Source organism: Bombina bombina, chromosome 12, assembly GCF_027579735.1.
Source record: "Bombina bombina isolate aBomBom1 chromosome 12, aBomBom1.pri, whole genome shotgun sequence".
Classification (NCBI taxonomy): domain Eukaryota; kingdom Metazoa; phylum Chordata; class Amphibia; order Anura; family Bombinatoridae; genus Bombina; species Bombina bombina.
The window spans coordinates 126,191,595-126,216,329 of record NC_069510.1 but is presented as its reverse complement, the minus strand read 5'-3'; the positions used below and the strand labels follow the sequence as shown (position 1 = coordinate 126,216,329).

The window sequence follows — 24,735 nt, the reverse complement described above, 5'->3', positions numbered from 1 at the left end:
TGCAAGTTCTCCCACTTAAGAAGATGAGAGGCCTGTAATTTTCACCATAGGTATACCTCAACTATAAGAGGCAAAATGTGGAAACAAATCCAGACAATCACATTGTCTGATTTGGAAATAATTTATTTGCATATTATGGTGGAAAATAAGTATTTGGTCACCTACAAACAAGCAATATGTCTGGCTCTCACAGACCTGTATCTTCTTCTTTAAGAGGCTCCTCTGTCCTCCACTCATTACCTGTATTAATGGCACCTGTTTGAACTTGTTATTAGTATAAAAGACACCTGTCCACAACCTCAAACAGTCACACTCCACTATGGTGAAGACCAAAGAGCTGTCAAAGGACACCAGAAACAAAATTGTAGACATGCACCAGGCTGGGAAGACTGAATCTGCAATAGGCAAGCAGTTTGGTGTGAAGAAATCAACTGCGGGAGCAATAATTTGAAAATGGAAGACATACAAGACCACTGATAATCTCCCTCGATCTGGGGCTCCACGCAAGATCTCACCCCGTGGGGTCAAAATGATCACAAGAACGGTGAGCAAACATCCCAGAACCACATGGGGGGACCTAGTGAATGACCTGCAGAGAGCTGGGACCAACGTAACAAAGGCTACCATCAGTAACACACTACGTCGCCAAGGACTCAGATCCTGCAGTGCCAGACGTGTCCCCCTGCTTAAGCCAGTACATGTCCGGGCCCGTCTGAAGCATGCTAGAGAGCATTTGGATGATCCAGAAGCGGATTGGGAGAATGTCATATGGTCAGATGAAACCAAAGTAAAACTGTTTTGTAGAAACACAACTCGTCGTGTTTGGAGGAGAGCGAATGCTGAGTTGCAACCAAAGAACACCATACCTACTGTGAAGCATGGGGGTGGCAACATCATGCTTTGGGGTTGTTTCTCTGCAAAGGGAACAGGACGACTGATCCGTGTACATGAAAGAATGAATGTGGCCATGTATCGTGAGATTTTGAGTGCAAACCTCCTTCCATCAGCAAGGGCATTGAAGATGAAACGTGGCTGGGTCTTTCAGCATGACAATGATCCCAAACACACCACCCGGGCAATGAAGGAGTGGCTTCGTAAGAAGCATTTCAAGGTCCTGGAGTGGCCGAGCCAGTCTCCAGATCTCAACCCCATAGAAAACCTTTGGAGGGAGTTGAAAGTCCGTGTTGCTCAGCGACAGCCCCAAAACATCACTGCTCTAGAGGAGATCTGCATGCAGGAATGGGCCAACATACCAGCAACAGTGTGTGCCAACCTTGTGAAGACTTACAGAAAACGTTTGACTTCTGTCATTGCCAACAAAGGATATATAACAAAGTATTGAGATGAACTTTTGATATTGACCAAATACTTATTTTCCACAATAATTTGCAAATAAATTCTTTCCAAATCAGACAATGTGATTGTCTGGATTTGTTTCCACATTTTGTCTCTCATAGTTGAGGTATACCTATGATGAAAATTACAGGCCTCTCTCATCTTCTTAAGTGGGAGAACTTGCACAATTGGTGGCTGACTAAATACTTTTTTGCCCCACTGTATATATGTATGTATATATAGTAGGTATAAGAAGGGAGGGGCGCACAGAAAGACCAGATCCTAGTGCAGTATATTATGGCAGCTTAATTAAACAAACACTTATATACAGATGGGCACTCACTTGGTACAACCTCAATCAGCATGAGGTAAGATGCTTCAACAAATGTCCTTTGAATAGAAGGAGAGAGTGATCACCTGTCTTAAAGGGGAAGCAGACTGCTACGCTGGACAGAGGGAAACAACTCTAGTATCTACCTCAGGCTATACAGAGCCTCCACGCCAGTATCTTACCTCATACTGATTGAGGTTGTACCAAGTGAGTGCCCATCTGTATATAAGTGTTTGTTTAATTAAGCTGCCATAATATACTGCACAAGGATCTGGTCTTTCTGTGCGCCCCTTCCTTCTTCTACCTACTTCAGACTCCACTGAGACCTCCTTGGGGATACTCGGTTACTTTGTTTTTGGAGAAAGGCTGCAAGAGAACTTGATTCACCCTCATCTATACAAAGACTGACTCTTTTGTGGTATACCTAACCATATTTTTATAGAGAGGAGGACAGTGTCTACCTTTAATAATCACTAGTCTAACAATTTAGACATTTTACGCTTTGTTTTTACAATCTGTTATTAGTATACAGGTAAATGTCAAATAGGTTACACTGAAATCGTTGTGTGGTAACTGTTATCCAATCTGTGAGCGCTGATATTTTCTGTGTTTATATATATATATATATATATATATATATATATGTGTGTGTGTGTGTGTTTTTCTTCAACTTTTTTTCTCCATTAACTTCTATGGGGGAATACATAAATGCGTTTGCGATGTTCTAACTTCATCTTTTGAGCGCATCGGTTTAGCATGTGAGCGAAAACTTTTTACTTTCAACTTGGAATACGAGTGCTTCCTGATGCGCGCAAAAAGCTTACTTCTAGTGGAGTTAGCGCGCAACCCTTAACTACCACTCTGATTGTATTTTGGCCCTAAATGTTTTATATATGCACAATATTTATCAGCAAATAAGTGACGCATGGTAAAAGGTCTGCACATATAATAAATGTTTTACCCCTTTGCTACCGGCAATTTCAGAGAAAAACTTTGTGTTTCTAAGTGAAATTATTTGCATACATCTTGTGCAGGTATAACACAAATTGATGTAAAAGCTTCTCTGGGGTCCCCTTTCTTCAGTAATAGCAGACATACATGACTTTGCCATTGGTTTTTGGTAATTAGAAGGCCACTAATTGCAGCTGCGCACCACACTTCTATTATTCCCGGTGTTCTGTCGAAAAACGCCAAGTCCTTGAAATCTCCAATTATCTCACTTCCGGTGACTCTCCCATTTTCACTATTTATTTTTGTCTATGTTAAGGGGTGCCCTGTCAATCCTCTGGTTTGCCACCCTTGAACCCCCCAAGCGGAGGTAAAAATAGATAGTGAAGATAGGCGCTAATGCTGAATTACAGTGCCCATCTGATTGGCCCATATCTCCGTGAGGGACAGGATGCACAACCAATCAGATGAATGATTTGGGTGTAATTGGAGAATTCGACGACTTGGAGTTTTCGACAGGACACCGTCAGTGAAGGAGTTAATTAGTTAGCTGGCAAGGGTTATAGTATTCTAGAGCAGCAGTCGCAGACCACTGGTGGTCCACAAGAAGATATTGGTGGTCCTTGACACAATCAAGCAGGAATTAATCTTCTCTGATGGTGTCATCCTCGTCGTGCCGCAACTCCCTACAGTGCCTGGCTGGACATCAGTGAAAACCGACGGAGAAGTTAAATTACAATCTCCCTACGCACTTTTTAGCAGTACTGCACAACTTGCATAGCTAGATTGTATTTTTAACTTCTCCCGCCCGGGGTGCTGCTCTGAGAAAGATGCTTCCATTCTAAAGTCAGCAGAGGTTGGTATAGCCTTGGCTTGAAATAGTGGAATTAAAGTATATAAAAAAGAAAATCTTAAAAAATGTCTCTCTTATATTTAATTTATTTTCTTCCCTTTACCTGTCTCTTTTTAGTAGTTTTCCTTCAGATGGACTTACATCACTGTTTGTCTTCCTCCCCTCCATCTTCTTTTTAAAAAAAAATTAAATATGAATTATTTTTCGCTCTAATTGTCCTGCGCACAAAGCCATTCCACCTGAATTCCAGTAATTGCCATCCAGCAGATCAACCATATCCCACCAGTATTATAGTAATTGCCACTAACATCAGTCGTGGTTAGGTTGCATCCATATTGAGAGCTTTCTTATATAAACTAAATTTAAGACTCCAATGTCTGTCCAAGATCATACGTAGTTTTGAATAATTCCCAACTGGGGAGGTAACTTGGAAGTCCTGTGGTCCCTTTAAACATAATTATTTTTCCCCCTTTCTGCCTCTCTGTTTTCAGCTCAAAAGTTAGCACTCACCCTTCATCCGTCATTTGGAAGTATTCTCGCAGTTCTGTCATTGTTATTTAATTCCAAGAAATAATTCTTAAAAATGTGTAAATATATAAATAATGTAAACTTAGCTATGGTTATACTAGTTATGTACAGTATGTATGTGTGTGTATGTATGTATGTGTGTATGTATGTGTGTGTATATATATATATATATATATATATATATATATATATATATATACATATACACATATACATATATATATATACACATATACATATATATATATATATATATATATATATATATATATATATATATATATATATATATATATATATATATATATATATACACATATACAGAGTGGATATAAAAAGTCTACACACTCCTGTTAAAATGTCAGGTTTCTGTGATTTAACAAAATGAGACAAAAATAAATCAATTCAGAACTATTTCCACCTTTAATGTGACCTATAAACTGTACAACTCAATTAAACATTTTCTTTCGTGATTCAGATTGAGCATGAAATTTTAAGCAACTTTCTAATTTACTCCTATTATCAAATTTTCTTCATTCTCTTGGTATCTTTATTTGAAATGCAAGAATTTCAGTTTAGATGCCGGCCCATTTTTGGAGAACAACCTGGGTTGTCCTTGCTGATTGGTGGATAAATTCATCCACAAATAAAAAAAGTGCTGTCCAGAGTACTGAAACCAAAAAATAATGATAGCAAGAGAAAGAAGAAAAATTCATAATAGGAGTAAATTAGAAAGTTGCTTAAAATTGCATGCTCTTTCTGAATTACAAAAGAAAAAAAATTGGGTTCAGTGTCCCTTTAAGGGAAGTAAAAATAAAAAAGTAAAATAATATGGTTGCATAAGTGTGCACACCCTTAAACTAATACTTTATTGAAGCACCTTTTGATTTTATTACAGCCCTCAGTCTTTTTGCGCATGAGTTTTTCAGCATGGCACATTTTGACTTGGCAAGATTTGCCCACTCTTCTTTGCAAAAACACTCTAAATCTGTCAGATTGTGAGGGCATCTCCTGTGCACAGCCCTCTTCAGATCACCCCACAGATTTTTGATCTGATTCAGGTCTGGGCTCTGGCTGGGCCATTCCAAAACTTTAATCTTCTTCTGGTGAAGCCATTCCTTTGTTGATTTGAATGTATGCTTTGGGTCGTTGTCATGCTGAAAGATGAAGTTCCTCCTCATGTTCAGCTTTCTAGCAGAAGCCTGAAGGTTTTGTGCCAATATTGTCTGGTATTTGTAACTGTTTATAATTCCCTCTAGATTAACTAAGGCCCCAGTTCCAGCTGAAGAAAAACAGCCCCAAAGCATGATGCTGCCACCACCATGCTTCACTGTGGGTATGGTGTTCTTTTGGTGATATGCAGTGTTGTTTTTGCGCCAAACATATCTTTTGGAATTATGGCCAAAAAGTTCAACTTTGGTTTCATCAGACCATAACACCTTTTCTCACATGCTTTTGGGAAACTTCAAATGTGTTTTTGCAAAATTTAGCCGGGCTTGGATGTTTTTTTTTGTAAGAAAAGGCTTCCGTCTTGCCACTCTACCCCATAGCCCAGACATAGGAAGAATACAGGAGATTGTTGTCACATGTACCACACAGCCAGTACTTGCCAGATATTCCTGCAGCTCCTTTAATGTTGCTGTAGGCCTCTTGGCAGCCTCCCAGACCAGTTTTCTTCTCGTCTTTTCATCAATTTTGGAGGGACATCCAGTTCTTGGTAATGTCACTGTTGCACCATATTTTCTTCACTTGATGATGACCGTCTTCACTGTGTTCCATGGTATATCTAATGCCTTGGAAATTCTTTTGTACCCTTCTCCTGACTGATACCTTTTAACAATGAGATCCCTCTGATGCTTTAGAAGCTCTCTGCGGACCATGGCTTTTGCTGTAGGATGCGACTAACAAAATGTCAGCAAAGACCAACTAGAGCAGCTGAACTTTATTTGGGGTTAATCAGAGGCACTTTAAATGATGACAGGTGTGTACTGACTCATATTTAACATGATTTTGACTGTGATTGCTTAATTCTGAACACAGCTACATCCCCAGTTATAAAAGGGTGTGCACACTTATGCAACCACATTATTTTATTTTTTTTTTCTTCCCTCCACCTAAAATATTTCAGTTTGTTTTTCAATTGAGTTGTACAGTTTATAGGTCACATTAAAGGTGGAAAAAGTTCTGAAATGATTTATCTTTGTCTCATTTTTTTTACATCAGAGAAACCTGACATTTTAACAGTGGTGTGTAGACTTTTTATATCAACTGTATGTGTGTGTGTGTATATATATATATATATATATATATATATATATATATATATATTTATACTCACATAGAGGTTTGTACCTTTTAAAAAAAATTCATGTTAGTGGTCCACGGGATTCAAAATTGTGAGTTTAGTGGTCCCTGAGGTCCAAAAGGTTGGCGACCCTGATCTAGTGTAAGGATTACCCTCCCACCTGACATCTCCCTGATCTCTCTTAAACAGCACTTCACCCCCACACTCCTCACCACCATATTAAGTATTGGCAGACAGTCTACCAGTATTAAGTTTTTTACCGTTTTTTTTTTTTTTTTTGTAAATTAGTTTTCTTTATTTATTTTCTGCAGTGTAGGATCCCCTCCCTTACCATCCCACCTCCTTGATCCCTCCCAATCAGCTCCCTAACCCCCACTCCTAATGGTGTCTGCCAGTACCCAGTTTCGGTATTAAATAACATTTTTTCAAATGTATTTATTAGGTTTTCTGTAGTGTCCCCTCCCTCCCTCTCTCTACCAAATTTTATTTTCTGCAGTGTAGGGCAATGGCCCGCATGAATTATACATATGTCAGTTTGGCTTAAGGGGTTAAATATGAACAGTATATTATCAGCAATTAAGCACCACATTGCTAAAGGTCTGCACACACAATAATGGCTAGATTACAAATGGAGCGCAAAATATTGATTTCGCAAAAGTGATATTTACTCTCCACTGAGTAATACCAGTGCACGCTAATGTTCACTGGTATTACAAGTTAGCTGCAATGCGAACACGACCTTGCACTTCCATAGGCTCCAATGTGTCTCACGGCATGAGAACTAGCGCAGCAAAGGGGGTAAGTCGCGCAGTGATGGCAGCAAATTGTAAATGTCTACGCATATATTTCTGTGTTAATATGTGTGTATACACATATTAAAGGGACAGTCTACACCTCAGTCATCTTAAAGTCGTTCCTTAGATTAAGCTGCAAATAGTCTCCTGCACCCTTTCTATATCAGTAAAAAAGTTATTTTAAAACTAATATTATTTCTGGCCACTTTGAAATGACTGCCAAGCTCCACGAACTGATAACATCACGATCTGGGCTGCATATGGCATCCAATCACAAAAGGCTCACTAGTTGGATTCAACAGACTGTCAATGCATAGATGCAGCCAAGATCCTGATGTCATCAGTGGGTGGAGCTTGGTAGCCATTTCAAAGTGGCCAGAAACTATATTTATTTTAAAATAAAATTTTTACTGTTCCTGCTGCATGATATAGACAAGATGCAGGAGGATATTTGCAGCTTAATCTAAGTTAAAGTGAATGTAAAGTTAAATCATCTACCTAAAGTGAAACGATAGAAGTTAAAATATGAATAAGAGTTTCATTCATGAAATAGGATATACTTATCTTCAGAGCTATTTCACTATAAACGCTACACGGATAATTGCTGAAGCTCCGTGGTTTCCCCCCAGGTAATGGCGTTTGTGCAAAAGAGCTGAACGCCCCGGGGAAACAACGATTAGTTGATTGCAGGTGAGTCATCTGTCAATCAATTGATGAAAACGGCGACCGGAGCTTCAGCTATTATCCGTGTAGCATTTATAGTGAAATAGCTCTGAAGATAAGTATATACTATTTCATGAATGAAACTCATTCATTTTTTTTTACATTCTATCGTTTCACTTTAGGTAAACGATTTAACTTTACATTCATTTTAAAGAATTACATAAAGTCTGCACATACAATAAATGTTTATATATGCACAGTATATATCAGTAATTAAGTGCTGCATTACATAAGGTCTGCACACACAATAAATGTTTATATATGCACAGTATATAGCAGTAATTAAGTGCTGCATTAGATAAGGTCTGCACACACAATAAATGTTTATATATGCACAGTATATATCAGTAATTAAGTGCCGCATTACATAAGGTCTGCACACACAATAAATGTTTATATATGCACAGTATATATCAGTAATTAAGTGCAACATTACATAAGGTCTGCACACACAATAAATGTTTATATATGCACAGTATATATTAGTAATTAAGTGCTGCATTACATAAGGTCTGCACACACAATACATGTTTATATATGCACAGTATATATCAGTAATTAAGTGCCGCATTACATAAGGTCTGCACACACAATACATGTTTATATATGCACAGTATATATCAGTAATTAAGTGCAACATTACATAAGGTCTGCACACACAATAAATGTTTATATATGCACAGTATAACATAATTTATGTAAGAACTTACCTGATAAATTCATTTCTTTCATATTAGCAAGAGTCCATGAGCTAGTGACGTATGGGATATACATTCCTACCAGGAGGGGCAAAGTTTCCCAAACCTCAAAATGCCTATAAATACACCCCTCACCACACCCACAATTCAGTTTAACGAATAGCCAAGAAGTGGGGTGATAAAAAAGTGCGAAAGCATATAAAATAAGGAATTAGAATAATTGTGCTTTATACAAAATCATAACCACCACAAAAAAAGGGCGGGCCTCATGGACTCTTGCTAATATGAAAGAAATGAATTTATCAGGTAAGTTCTTACATAAATTATGTTTTCTTTCATGTAATTAGCAAGAGTCCATGAGCTAGTGACGTATGGGATAATGACTACCCAAGAAGTGGATCTTTCCACACAAGAATCACTAGAGAGGGAGGGATAAAATAAAGACAGCCAATTCCTGCTGAAAATAATCCACACCCAAAATAAAGTTTAACGAAAAACATAAGCAGAAGATTCAAACTGAAACCGCTGCCTGAAGTACTTTTCTACCAAAAACTGCTTCAGAAGAAGAAAATACATCAAAATGGTAGAATTTAGTAAAAGTATGCAAAGAGGACCAAGTCGCTGCTTTGCAGATCTGGTCAACCGAAGCTTCATTCCTAAACGCCCAGGAAGTAGAAACTGACCTAGTAGAATGAGCTGTAATTCTCTGAGGCGGAGTTTTACCCGACTCAACATAGGCAAGATGAATTAAAGATTTCAACCAAGATGCCAAAGAAATGGCAGAAGCTTTCTGGCCTTTTCTAGAACCGGAAAAGATAACAAATAGACTAGAAGTCTTACGAAAAGATTTCGTAGCTTCAACATAATATTTCAAAGCTCTAACAACATCCAAAGAATGCAACGATTTCTCCTTAGAATTCTTAGGATTAGGACATAATGAAGGAACCACAATTTCTCTACTAATGTTGTTGGAATTCACAACTTTAGGTAAAAATTCAAAAGAAGTTCGCAACACCGCCTTATCCTGATGAAAAATCAGAAAAGGAGACTCACAAGAAAGAGCAGATAATTCAGAAACTCTTCTGGCAGAAGAGATGGCCAAAAGGAACAAAACTTTCCAAGAAAGTAATTTAATGTCCAATGAATGCATAGGTTCAAACGGAGGAGCTTGAAGAGCTCCCAGAACCAAATTCAAACTCCAAGGAGGAGAAATTGACTTAATGACAGGTTTTATACGAACCAAAGCTTGTACAAAACAATGAATATCAGGAAGAATAGCAATCTTTCTGTGAAAAAGAACAGAAAGAGCAGAGATTTGTCCTTTCAAAGAACTTGCGGACAAACCTTTATCTAAACCATCCTGAAGGAACTGTAAAATTCTCGGTATTCTAAAAGAATGCCAGGAAAAATGATGAGAAAGACACCAAGAAATATAAGTCTTCCAGACTCTATAATATATCTCTCGAGATACAGATTTACGAGCCTGTAACATAGTATTAATCACAGAGTCAGAGAAACCTCTTTGACCAAGAATCAAGCGTTCAATCTCCATACCTTTAAATTTAAGGATTTCAGATCCTGATGGAAAAAAGGACCTTGTGACAGAAGGTCTGGTCTTAACGAAAGAGTCCACGGTTGGCAAGAGGCCATCCGGACAAGATCCGCATACCAAAACCTGTGAGGCCATGCCGGAGCTACCAGCAGAACAAACGAGCATTCCTTCAGAATCTTGGAGATTACTCTTGGAAGAAGAACTAGAGGCGGAAAGATATAGGCAGGATGATACCTCCAAGGAAGTGATAATGCATCCACTGCCTCCGCCTGAGGATCCCGGGATCTGGACAGATACCTGGGAAGTTTCTTGTTTAGATGGGACGCCATCAGATCTATTTCTGGAAGTTCCCACATTTGAACAATCTGAAGAAATACCTCTGGGTGAAGAGACCATTCGCCCGGATGCAACGTTTGGCGACTGAGATAATCCGCTTCCCAATTGTCTACACCTGGGATATGAACCGCAGAGATTAGACAGGAGCTGGATTCCGCCCAAACCAAAATTCGAGATACTTCTTTCATAGCCAGAGGACTGTGAGTCCCTCCTTGATGATTGATGTATGCCACAGTTGTGACATTGTCTGTCTGAAAACAAATGAACGATTCTCTCTTCAGAAGAGGCCAAAACTGAAGAGCTCTGAAAATTGCACGGAGTTCCAAAATATTGATCGGTAATCTCACCTCCTGAGATTCCCAAACTCCTTGTGCCGTCAGAGATCCCCACACAGCTCCCCAACCTGTGAGACTTGCATCTGTTGAAATTACAGTCCAGGTCGGAAGCACAAAAGAAGCCCCCTGAATTAAACGATGGTGATCTGTCCACCACGTTAGAGAGTGTCGTACAATCGGTTTTAAAGATATTAATTGAGATATCTTTGTGTAATCCTTGCACCATTGATTCAGCATACAGAGCTGAAGAGGTCGCATGTGAAAACGAGCAAAGGGGATCGCGTCCGATGCAGCAGTCATAAGACCTAGAATTTCCATGCATAAGGCTACCGAAGGGAATGATTGTGACTGAAGGTTTCGACAAGCTGTAATCAACTTTAGACGTTTCTTGTCTGTTAAAGACAGAGTCATGGACACTGAATCCATCTGGAAACCCAGAAAGGTTACCCTTGTCTGAGGAATCAAAGAACGTTTTGGTAAATTGATCCTCCAACCATGATCTTGAAGAAACAACACAAGTCGATTCATATGAGATTCTGCTAAATGTAAAGACTGAGCAAGTACCAAGATATCGTCCAAATAAGGAAATACCACAATACCCTGTTCTCTGATTACAGACAGCAGGGCACCGAGAACCTTTGTAAAAATTCTTGGAGCTGTAGCTAGGCCAAACGGCAGAGCCACAAACTGGTAATGCTTGTCCAGAAACGAGAATCTCAGGAATTGATAATGATCTGGATGAATCGGAATATGCAGATATGCATCCTGTAAATCTATTGTGGATATATAATTCCCTTGCTGAACAAAAGGTAAGATAGTCCTTACAGTTACCATCTTGAACGTTGGTATCCTTACATAACGATTCAATATTTTTAGATCCAGAACTGGTCTGAAAGAATTCTCCTTCTTTGGTACAATGAAGAGATTTGAATAAAACCCCATCCCCTGTTCCGGAACTGGAACTGGCATAATTACTCCAGTCAACTCTAGATCTGAAACACATTTCAGAAATGCCTGAGCTTTTACTGGATTTACTGGGACACGGGAAAGAAAAAATCTCTTTGCAGGAGGTCTCAACTTGAAACCAATTCTGTACCCTTCTGAAACAATGCTCTGAATCCAAAGATTGTGAACAGAATTGATCCAAATTTCCTTGAAAAAACGTAACCTGCCCCCTACCAGCTGAGCTGGAATGAGGGCCGCACCTTCATGTGGACTTAGAAGCAGGCTTTGCCTTTCTAGCTGGCTTGGATTTATTCCAAACTGGAGATGGTCTCCAAACTGAAACTGCTCCTGAGGATGAAGGATCAGGCTTTTGTTCTTTGTTGAAACGAAAGGAACGAAAACGATTATTAGCCCTGTTTTTACCTTTAGATTTTTTATCCTGTGGTAAAAAAGTTCCTTTCCCACCAGTAACAGTTGAAATAATGGAATCCAACTGAGAACCAAATAATTTGTTACCCTGGAAAGAAATGGAAAGTAAAGTTGATTTAGAAGCCATATCAGCATTCCAAGTTTTAAGCCATAAAGCTCTTCTAGCTAAAATAGCTAGAGACATAAACCTGACATCAACTCTGATAATATCAAAAATGGCATCACAGATAAAATTATTAGCATGTTGAAGAAGAATAATAATATCATGAGAATCACGATGTGTTACTTGTTGCGCTAAAGTTTCCAACCAAAAAGTTGAAGCTGCAGCAACATCAGCCAAAGATATAGCAGGTCTAAGAAGATTACCTGAACACAGATAAGCTTTTCTTAGAAAGGACTCAATTTTCCTATCTAGAGGATCCTTAAACGAAGTACCATCTGACGTAGGAATAGTAGTACGTTTAGCAAGGGTAGAAATAGCCCCATCAACTTTAGGGATCTTGTCCCAAAATTCTAATCTGTCAGACGGCACAGGATATAATTGCTTAAAACGTTTAGAAGGAGTAAATGAATTACCCAAATTATCCCATTCTTTGGAAATTACTGCAGAAATAGCATCAGGGACAGGAAAAACTTCTGGAATAACTACAGGAGATTTAAAAACCTTATTGAAACGTTTAGATTTAGTATCAAGAGGACCAGATTAGGACTTCTTTAAGTAAAGAACGAATAAATTCCATTTTAAATAAATATGAAGATTTATCAGCATCAACCTCTGAGACAGAATCCTCTGAACCAGAGGAATCATCAGAATCAGAATGATGATGTTCAGTTAAAAATTCATCTGTAGGGAGAGAAGTTTTAAAAGATTTTTTACGTTTACTAGAAGGAGAAATAACAGACATAGCCTTCTTTATGGATTCAGAAACAAAATCTCTTATATTATCAGGAACATTCTGCACCTTAGATGTTGAAGGAACTGCAACAGGCAATGGTACTTTACTAAAGGAAATATTATCTGCTTTAACAAGTTTGTCATGACAATCAATACAAACAACAGCTGGAGAAATAGCTACCAAAAGTTTACAGCAGATACACTTAGCTTTGGTAGATTCAGCACTTGACAGCGATTTTCCTGTAGTATCTTCTGACTCAGATGCAACGTGAGACATCTTGCAATATGTAAGAGAAAAAACAACATATATATAAAGCAAAATTTATCAAATTCCTTAAATGACAGTTTCAGGAATGGGAAAAAATGCCAAAGAACAAGCTTCTAGCAACCAGAAGCAATAAAAAATGAGACTTAAATAATGTGGAGACAAAAGTGACGCCCATATTTTTTCGTGCCAAATAAGACGCCCACATTATTTGGCGCCTAAATGCTTTTTGGCGCCAAAAATGACGCCACATCCGGAACGCCGACATTTTTGGTGCAAAATAACGTCAAAAAATGACGCAACTTCCGGCGACACGTATGACGCCGGAAACGGAAATAGAATTTTTGCGCCAAAAAAGTCCGCGCCAAGAATGACGCAATAAAATGAAGCATTTTCAGCCCCCGCGAGCCTAACAGCCCACAGGGAAAAAGTCAAATTTTAAGGTAAGAAAAATGTTTAAAATGCATTATCCCAAATATGAAACTGACTGTCTGAAAATAAGGAAAGTTGAACATTCTGAGTCAAGGCAAATAAATGTTTGAATACATATATTTAGAACTTTATAAACAAAGTGCCCAACCATAGCTAGGAGTGTCACAGAAAATAAGACTTACTTACCCCAGGACACTCATCTACATATAGTAGATAGCCAAACCAGTACTGAAACGAGAATCAGCAGAGGTAATGGTATATATAAGAGTATATCGTCGATCTGAAAAGGGAGGTAAGAGATGAATCTCTACGACCGATAACAGAGAACCTATGAAATAGACCCCTTAGAAGGAGATCACTGCATTCAAATAGGCAATACTCCTCACATCCCTCTGACATTCACTGCACGCTGAGAGGAAAACCGGGCTCCAACTTGCTGCGGAGCGCATATCAACGTAGAATCTAGCACAAACTTACTTCACCACCTCCATCGGAGGCAAAGTTTGTAAAACTGAATTGTGGGTGTGGTGAGGGGTGTATTTATAGGCATTTTGAGGTTTGGGAAACTTTGCCCCTCCTGGTAGGAATGTATATCCCATACGTCACTAGCTCATGGACTCTTGCTAATTACATGAAAGAAATATCAGTAATTATCTGCTGCATTACATAAGGTATGCACACACAATAAATCTTTATATATGCACAGTTTATATCTGTAATTAAGTGCTGCATTACATAAGGTCTGAGCACACAATAAATCTTTATATATGCACAGTATATATCAGTAATTAAGTGCTGCATTACATAAGATCTGCACACACAATAAATGTTTATATATGCACAGTATATATCAGTAATAAAGTGCTGCATTACATAAGATCTGCACACACAATAAATGTTTATATATGCACAGTATATATCAGTAATAAAGTGCTGCATTACATAAGATCTGCACACACAATAAATGTTTATATATGCACAGTATATATCAGTAATAAAGTGCTGCATTACATAAGATCTGCACACACAATAAATGTTTATATATGCACAGTATATATCAGTAATTATGTGCAGCATTACATAAGGTCTGCACACACAATAAATGTTTATATATGCACAGTATATATCAGTAATAAAGTGCTGCATTACATAAGATCTGCACACACAATAAATGTTTATATATGCACAGTATATATCAGTAATTATGTGCGGCATTACATAAGGTCTGCACACACAATAAATGTTTATATATGCACAGTATATAGCAGTAATTAAGTGCCACATTACATAAGGTCTGCACACACAATAAATGTTTATATATGCACAGTATATATCAGTAATTATCTGCTGCATTACATAAGGTATGCACACACAATAAATGTTTATATATGCACAGTTTATATCTGTAATTAAGTGCTGCATTACATAAGGTCTGAGCACACAATAAATCTTTATATATGCACAGTATATATCAGTAATTAAGTGCTGCATTACATAAGGTCTGCACACACAATAAATGTTTATATATGCACAGTATATATCAGTAATTAAGTGCTGCATTACATAAGGTCTGAACACACAAATGTTTATATATGCAGTCATTGCACAGTATATCAGTAATTAAGTGCTGTATTACATAAGGTCTGCACACACAATAAATGTTTATATATGCACAGTATATATCAGTAATTAAGTGCCACATTACATAAAGGTCTGAACAAACAATAAATGTTTATATATGCACAGTATATATCCGTAATTAAGTGCTGCATTACATAAGGTCTGCACACACAATAAATGTTTATATATGCACAGAATATATCAGTAATTAAGTGCTGCATTACATAAGGTCTGCACATACAATAAATGTTTATATATGCACAGTATATATCAGTAATTAAGTGCTGCATTACATAAGGTCTGCACACACAATAAATGTTTATATATGCACAGTATATATCACTAATTAAGTGCTGCATTAGATAAGGTCTGCACACACAATAAATGTTTATATATGCACGGTATATATCAGTAATTAAATGCTGCATTACATAAGGTCTGCGCACACAATAAATATTTATATATGCACAGTATATATCAGTAATTATGTGCCACACGGTAAAAGGTCTTAATGTTGACTATTACTGTCTATGGCTACACTTAAAGGGACATTAAACACTTGTTGTTTTTGTGTATAAATTGTACTGCCCCACGCTCCCTATAGAGGCCAGAAAACAAAATGGTACAAATTGCCAGAACCAGCCGTTTGCTTTACATCATTAGCATGAGACAAGTTTTACAGCTGCTCTGGTATCATAGAACTGCTTTAGCGAATTGAAAACCTAATGTAAACAGTCAAAAAGGAATGATACTCTGTATCGATTGAAGCTCCTAACACCATTTAACCCTAACCACCGCTTACACAACACCCCCCCATGCTTAGGCTAGACAATAGCTAGAGAGCACAGCTACCCAGCATGCATCTTGTTCTTACCACCATGTGAGCACAGGAAGCTCTGGTTGCTGATTGGTCCAGGCTCTGCAAACGTGTTGAATTTATTCAGCCACTCACGAGATATGTAAAACTGCAGCAAGCCGGATTCCTTCATTGCTGCCAGCGATACGACCTTCTGCCGCTCACGCTCTGCGTCCTCACTGCTTTTCCTGACCGGAGGAAGAATACAGAGAGATGTTAGTGAGACAGATAAATCTGATACTCTGTACCTAATCTAGTTAAACACAAGAGGAGACAGTTAAAAACAAAATAAAATAAAAAAAAAATTATGCTTACCTGATAAATTTCTTTCTTTCCAGGCATGGAGAGTCTACGTCTTCATTCCAATTACTAGTGGGATATTCAACTCATGGCCAGCAGGAGGCGGCAAAGAGCACCTCAGCAGAGCTGTTAAGTGTCACTTCCCTTACCCATAACCCCCAGTCATTCGGCCGAAGGGAAATGGAAAAAGAAGATAACAAAAAGGTATAGAGGTGCCTGAGGTTTACACAAAAAAATGACGTCTTAAATTTAAACAAGGGTGGGGTCGTGGACTCTCCATGCCCGGAAAGAAAGAAATTGATCAGATAAGCATAAATTTCGTTTTCTTTCATAAGGCATGGAGAGTCCACAATTAATTCCAATTACTAGTGGGAACCAATCCCAAGCTAGAGGACACTAGTGAAATGAGCTGTAATTCTCTCAGGAGGTTGTTGTCCAGCTGTCTCATAAGGTAGCCTGATAACACTTCTCAACCAGAGAGAAAGGGAAGTAGAAGTGGCCTTCTGACCCTTACACTTGCCAGAGAAAACAACGAAACAGGGCAGAAGATTGACGAAAATCTTTAGTTGCATGAAGGTAACATTTTAAAGCACGCACAACATCTAAGTTATGTAAAAGACGTTCCTTCTGAGAAGATGGATTGGGGCAAAAAGAAGGAACAACAATTTCCTGATTAATATTACGATCCGAAACTACCTTAGAAAGAAATCCCACTTTAGTACGAAGGACCGCCTTATCCGCATGAAAAATAAGGTAAGGGGAATCACACTGCAGAGCCGAAAGTTCAGGAAATCTGCGAGCAGAAGAAATAGCAATAAGAAATAAAAACCTTCCAGGAAAACAATTAAAAAACAACAGAGTGAATTGGCTCAAACGGCGCCTGCTGCAAAACTTTAAGAACAAGGTTAAGACTCCAAGGAGGAGCAACCGGTTTAAACACAGGCCTGATTCTAACCAGAGCCTTAACAAAAGATTAGACATCTGGCAGATGTGTACTGACTGACAAACCCTTCTCCAGACCCTCCTGAAGAAAAGACAAGAGTCTGGGAACCCTGACCCTACTCCAAGAGAAACCCTTTGATTCACACCAAGATATGTATTTGTGCCATACCTTATGGTAAATCTTACGAGTAACAGGTTTATGAGCCTGAAGCATGGTATCAATGACCGACTCAGAAAAACCACGCCTGGCCAAAACTAGGCATTCAATCTCCAAGCAGTCAGCATCAGAGAATATAAATTCTGATGTAGAAAAGGGCCCTGGATTAGAAGGTCCTTCCTCAGAGGTAACCTCCATGGGGGAATAGATGACATCTTCACCAGATCAATGCACCAGATCCTGCAAGGCCACGTAGGAGCTATTAGAATCACAGAAGCTCTCCTGTTTGATACGAGCAATGACTAGTGGAAGGAGCGCAAACGGAGAAAACAGGTATGCCAGATTGAAGTTCCAAAGAACCACCAGAGCGTCTATCAAAGCGGCTTGAGGATCTCTTGACCTTGAACCGTACCTTGGAAGCTTGGCGTTTTTACGAGACGCCATCAGATTCAACTCCGGAACCCCCCACTTGAGGGTTATCCTTGAGAACACTTCCGGGTGGAGAGCCCACTCCCCGGGATGAAAGGTCTGTCTGCTCAGAAAAGAGTTCCCCCTGATGGTCAATGTAGGCCCACGAGGTGGTGATGTCTGATTGGAATCTGATAAACCGAACTAAAGATAATTGAGGCCAAGCTGTCAAGGCATTGAAGATTGCTCTCAATTCCAAGATGTTTATGGGAAGAGAAGACTCTGAGGCCCTGAGATTTTAGAGAGACCCAAACTGCTCCCCAGCCTGACAGGTTGGAGTCTGTGGTTACAATCACCCAGGAAGGTCTTAGGAAGCAAATGCCTCAGGATAGATGAGCCTGAGAAATCCACCACAAGAGTCTCTTGTTAGAGGATCCAGATCTATCCTCTGCGATAGATCTGAATGGTCTCCGTTCCATTAACTAAGCAAACATAGTTGCAGAGGTCACAGATGGAACCAAGCAAAAGGAATGATGTCCATGGAAGCCAAAAGACCAATCACCTCCATGCATTGAGCCACTGATGGCCGAATAGCAGACTGGAGAGAAAGGCACAACACAAGAAGTTCGGTTTTTCTGACATCCGTCAGGAAAATCTTCATGGACAGGGAATCTATTATTGTTCCTAGGAAACATACCCTTGTAGCCAGAACAAGGGAACTCTTTTCCAGATTCACTTTCCACCATGGGAATGTAGAAAAGACAACAACATCTCTGTGTGAGATTTTGCTAGATTAAAAGATGACGCCTAAACCAAGATGTTGTCTAGGTAAGGCGCCACCGCAATTCCCTGAGATCTGACCACTTCCAAAAGAGCCCCCAGAACCTTTGTGAATATTCTGGGCGCTGTGGCAAGGCCAAAACGGAAGTGCAACAAATTGGATATGCTTGTCCACAAAGGCAAATCTCAGAAACTGGTGATGATCCCTGTGAATGGGAACATGAAGATACGCGCCCTTCAGGTCTATTGTTGTCATGAACTGACCCTCTTGGACCAAGGGAAGAATGGAACGAATGGTTTTCATTCGTTCAATCTCCAAGCAGTCAGCATCAGAGAATATAAATTCTGATGTAGAAAAGGGCCCTGGATTAGAAGGTCCTTCCTCAGAGGTAACCTCCATGGGGGAACAGATGACATCTTCACCAGATCAATGCACCAGATCCTACAAGGCCACGTAGGAGCTATTAGAATCACAGAAGCTCTCCTGTTTGATACGAGCAATGACTAGTGGAAGGAGCGCAAACGGAGAAAACAGGTATGCCAGATTGAAGTTCCAAAGAACCACCAGAGCGTCTATCAAAGCGGCTTGAGGATCTCTTGACCTTGAACCGTACCTTGGAAGCTTGGCGTTTTTACGAGACGCCATCAGATTCAACTCCGGAACCCCCCACTTGAGGGTTATCCTTGAGAACACTTCCGGGTGGAGAGCCCACTCCCCGGGATGAAAGGTCTGTCTGCTCAGAAAAGAGTTCCCCCTGATGGTCAATGTAGGCCCACGAGGTGGTGATGTCTGATTGGAATCTGATAAACCGAACTAAAGATAATTGAGGCCAAGCTGTCAAGGCATTGAAGATTGCTCTCAATTCCAAGATGTTTATGGGAAGAGAAGACTCTGAGGCCCTGAGATTTTAGAGAGACCCAAACTGCTCCCCAGCCTGACAGGTTGGAGTCTGTGGTTACAATCACCCAGGAAGGTCTTAGGAAGCAAATGCCTCAGGATAGATGAGCCTGAGAAATCCACCACAAGAGTCTCTTGTTAGAGGATCCAGATCTATCCTCTGCGATAGATCTGAATGGTCTCCGTTCCATTCACTAAGCAAACATAGTTGCAGAGGTCACAGATGGAACCAAGCAAAAGGAATGATGTCCATGGAAGCCACCAGACCAATCACCTCCATGCATTGAGCCACTGATGGCCGAATAGCAGACTGGAGAGAAAGGCACAACACAAGAAGTTCGGTTTTTCTGACATCCGTCAGGAAAATCTTCATGGACAGGGAATCTATTATTGTTCCTAGGAAACATACCCTTGTAGCCAGAACAAGGGAACTCTTTTCCAGATTCACTTTCCACCATGGGAATGTAGAAAAGACAACAACATCTCTGTGTGAGATTTTGCTAGATTAAAAGATGACGCCTAAACCAAGATGTTGTCTAGGTAAGGCGCCACCGCATTTCCCTGAGATCTGACCACTTCCAAAAGAGCCCCCAGAACCTTTGTGAATATTCTGGGCGCTGTGGCAAGGCCAAAACGGAAGTGCAACAAATTGGATATGCTTGTCCACAAAGGCAAATGTCAGAAACTGGTGATGATCCCTGTGAATGGGAACATGAAGATACGCGCCCTTCAGGTCTATTGTTGTCATGAACTGACCCTCTTGGACCAAGGGAAGAATGGAACGAATGGTTTTCATTTTGAAGGACTGAACCCTGAGGAATTAGTTGTGACACTTTAGATCCAAAATGGGACGGAATGTTCCATCCTCTTTTGGAACCACAAAAAGATTTGAATAGAATCCTTTACCCTGTTCCTCTATAGCAACTGGAATAATCACCCCCAGGGAAGATAGGCCCTTTATGCAGTTTATGAAGGGCTCACTCTCTACCTGGTTTGCAGATAACCTTGATAGGATAAATCTGCCCCTGGGAGGACAAGTCTTGAATCCTATTCTGTAACCCTGGGATACTATGTCCACATCCCAAGGGTCTGGAACATCTTGTATCCAAGTCTGACGAAAAAAGGAAAGTCTGCCCCCTGCCTGATCCAGGACAGGACCGGGGACAATCCTTTCATGCTGATTTAGAATCAGTGGAAGGCATCTTGGTTTGCTTCCCCTTATTCCAAGGCTGACTGGACCTCCATGAGTTCTTGGATTGCTCTGGCTTGGAAGAGGAGGAAGAAGATTTCTGTCCTTTGAATTTACGAAAGTAATGAAAATTAGAATTTTGGCAACCCTTAGGTCTACTCTTCTTGTCCTGAGGTAGGAAAGATCCATTTCCACCGGTAATCTCTGAAATGATCTCTGCCAAACCTGGACCAAATAAGGTTTTACCCTTATAAGGTAAAGACAAAAGATTGGATTTGGAAGTTTACATCAGCCGACCAAGATTTTAACCACAAAGCTCTGAGAGTTAAAACCACAAAGCTAGACATTTTGGCTCCCAGTCTAATTACTTGCATGTTGGCATCACAGATACAAGTATTGGCCAGTTTAAGAGCCTTGATCCTATCTTGGATCTCCTCTATAGTAGTCTTTTCTGAAATTAGTTCAGACAAAGCATTGCACCAATAAGATGCTGCTCCTGCAACTGTAGCAATGCTTGCAGCAGGATGCCACTATGATTCCTGATGAATGTACATCTTTTTTAAGTAAGCCTCTAGCTTCTTATCCATGGGATCCTTGAAAGAACAACTATATTCTATAGGAATGGTAGTTCTTTTAGCTAGAGTAGAAATAACTCCTTCTAGCTTAAGTCACAAATGGAGTCAGCAACAGGAAACATCTTTTTAAAAACAGGGGAAGGGAAAAAAAGGAATCCCTGGCTTAACGACAGAAGGTTCAGAGTCATCTAAGGTAGCGAGTACCTCCTTCAGAAGTAATCTGAGGTGTTCAAGCTTAAATCTAAAATTAGCCTCTTCTGAATCAGTAGAGCTTTCCATCCTAGATTCAGAATCTGAGATCTCACCTTCAGAAGCCACTGAAGTATCCTCGTCATCAGATTACTGAGGGAGACTAATGCCTTTGCTGAGTTAGAACCCTTACTGAGAGAAATATTTTTAGACTTTCTCTTCCTCTTACCAGAAGTAGGAAAAGCTGACAAGGCTGCAGAATCCGCAGAAGTTATTTGTGCAGCAAAATCTCCTGGTAAATAAACACCCCCTTCAGGATGCCGAGATGAGACGCAGGGCACTGCATGTGAAACGGCTAAAGCTTAGGACACTTGAGGGGAAAGCTGAGGCATAGGCAGAACAGCACCATCCTGAGAGACAGAAGACGATTAATCTTTTCTTTTAATATTTAGGCACAGAGAGCAAAATTGCACAGGAGGAAATACAACTGCCTCCAAGCAAAACAAACATTTTTCAAAGGAACCACTATGTTCATTAGTGTCCATTATGAATACATTGATCCCACAAAAAAGAAAAATAAATAAAAGATTACTGACTAAAAGTATGTAAAAAAAAAAAAACTTCTCAAGTCAGAGTGTAAACCTTGAGCTGCACTAGCTATATATGTAAAACGTTTAAACAGAAAAAAAGTTTGCAGCAAAAAAACACAGCAAAGGGTTTACCATTGCAGACCAGAGACAATATCTATAAATCAGGAGCTTAAGAGGACCTAACACACACCACTATTAACTTTGCTATACTCGGAGATCCGAAGTGTAAGTGCGGAGAAACAGTCATGTGACCACAACTAATTTCAACTGCGCCACACCTCTGACCAATGCTGTCTGTGCTTGAAAACGGCACGCAACTAAATTAAAAATAACAGTAACGAAACTTGTTTAAATGTTTACCTCCAAGCAAAAAATATATAAATATAAAATATGCCCCCAACAATATAAGAATCTCTCAAGGAGTGAGGCTCTGAATGTTAGCCTTAAAGAGACACTGAACCCAAATTTTTTCTTTCGTGATTCAGATAGAGCATGCAATTTTAAGCACTTTTCTAATTTACTCCTATTATCACATTTTCTTCATTCTCTTGGTATCTTTATTTGAAATGCGAGAATGCAGGTTTAGATGCCGGCCCATTTTTGGTGAACAAACTGGGTTGTCCTTGCTGATTGGTGGATAAATTCATCCACCAATAAAAAGTGCTGTGCAGAGTTCTGAACCCAAAAAAAAAAAAGCTTAGATTCCTTCTTTTTCAAATAAAGATAGCAAGAGAACGAAGAAAAATTCATAATAGGAGTAAATTAGAAAGTTGTTTAAAATTGCATACTCTATCTGAATGACGAAAGAAAAAAATTGGGTTTAGTGTCCCTTTAAGCCCTATCCTGTCAGCCTCATAACCACCTCATATAATGCAGTGCCTTCAAACTCCATAATCCATAAGGATAAAGGAAGTCCCAGTAATATGAAGCCCACAGGAGAATTAAATCCAATAGTGCTGTCACCCTTTCACATAGAAGGAAAGCACTTACCTGTGGATCCTGCTGTCAGACAGGGAATGGCATCTAAGGTGTGGCAGAGTCCTTCACGTCTACCAGGGAACTGTAGAAAAAGAGAGAGTAACCAACCCTGGCTTTCTATAACAGGGGTAGCAATAATGTTAGAAGTAAAGCAAAGACAACCTTGCCGCCTTCTAACTGCTAAAAGCCACCACTTACTAAAGAGATTGACATGGACACAGCGGTGCTCTGACAAAATGCAGAAGGACATTTGGCAGACGAACATTAGGCCGACAGACAGAAAGCTAAAGAATGTTCTGATTTCGGCCGAGGGCAGATACGTTCCAGAGTGCTCTGTTCTAATCAGAGCCTCGGGCGCCGCAACTGCCTCTGGGAACCTTACCATGGGTCCCAGGCGCACGTCTTGTAATTCTCTGTCTGGGAAATTATCTATCTATCAAATCTATCTATTTATCTATCAAATCTATCTATCGTATCTATCAAATGTATCTATTGCATCTATTGTTCTATCTATCTAATCTATGTATCTATCTATCTATCAAATCTATCTATCTCGTGGCCGGACTGTTATCTGACAGCCACTTGTGTTTCGGCCAAATGTCAGTCGGCCAAATGTCAGTCAGCCAAATTCCGTCGGCTAAAAGTCCGGCCACGGGACACAGCATAGCCCCAAATCCTTGCTTGCAGGGAAAAGTACGCATTAAAGGATTAAATCTTTTCAGACACTCATCTTTGCCATCCTCCCGATCACAGAGGCAAAGAATGACTGGGGGTTATGGGTAAGAGAAGTTACACTTAACAGCTCTGCTGGGGTGCTCTTTGCCTCCTCCTGCTGACCAGGAGTTGAATATCCCACTAGTAATTGGAATGAAGTTGTGGACTCTCCATGCCTTAGGAAAGAAAACAATGTATATAATTATTAAAGTCAAGTATTTTATTTGCTATTACTTCTAATCACGTCCGTTTTACCGAGAGAAATACTCCCGGTAAACCCAGGTAACCTATTCGATTGCAGCATTACTGTATGTGCTGTTTATAGATATATGAAGAGGCTGAATGAAACTATATATAGATGTATTTGTTGTAATATTAACCATTTGTTTCCCGTGTACCTCCATGTCGTGCGAGAATCTGCTCACCTGTAGAAAAGCACGTACGCCTCTGCATTCTGTACCACGGTCTCATGCACCTCTGTGACGTACTGATCATCAAACTCATACCACTGACCGTTAATCACATTCTGGCAGTAGGATATATAGTGACCACCTGGAACATTAAAATACATTTAAGGGAAAAAAGTGCATTAAGAAATACAAAATAGTGCACAGAAGGTCAAGCGGAATCTGCGCAATGGCGTGTGAATAAAAGGAGAGCGATTTCTAGAGAACTTCATAAGAGTAACAGCTGTACAGACCAATGCAACGAAGGGACATTATGGATGGATGAGGCTGTAAAGAGTCACGCAAGCTTCAGAACTATGCCCTTGCAACATGCTATACACATAATGCACTTGCCTCTCCCAGGATTATATTATTAAATGTTTAGGGCT

The 24,735-nt window shown here is 39.7% G+C and overlaps 1 protein-coding gene across 1 annotated transcript in view; it reads right to left on the bottom strand.

The window, feature by feature from the left end:
• Nucleotides 1–24,735, bottom strand: part of USP20 (ubiquitin specific peptidase 20) — a 213,834-nt gene that overhangs the window by 25,063 nt on the left and 164,036 nt on the right. The window contains exons 18-19 of the mRNA XM_053695835.1: nt 24,326–24,452; nt 16,199–16,368 (exon numbers count right to left, since the gene is read on the bottom strand). Of these exons, the coding sequence (XP_053551810.1) occupies nt 16,199–16,368; nt 24,326–24,452 (297 nt within the window). The remainder of the gene's footprint in view (nt 1–16,198; nt 16,369–24,325; nt 24,453–24,735) is intronic.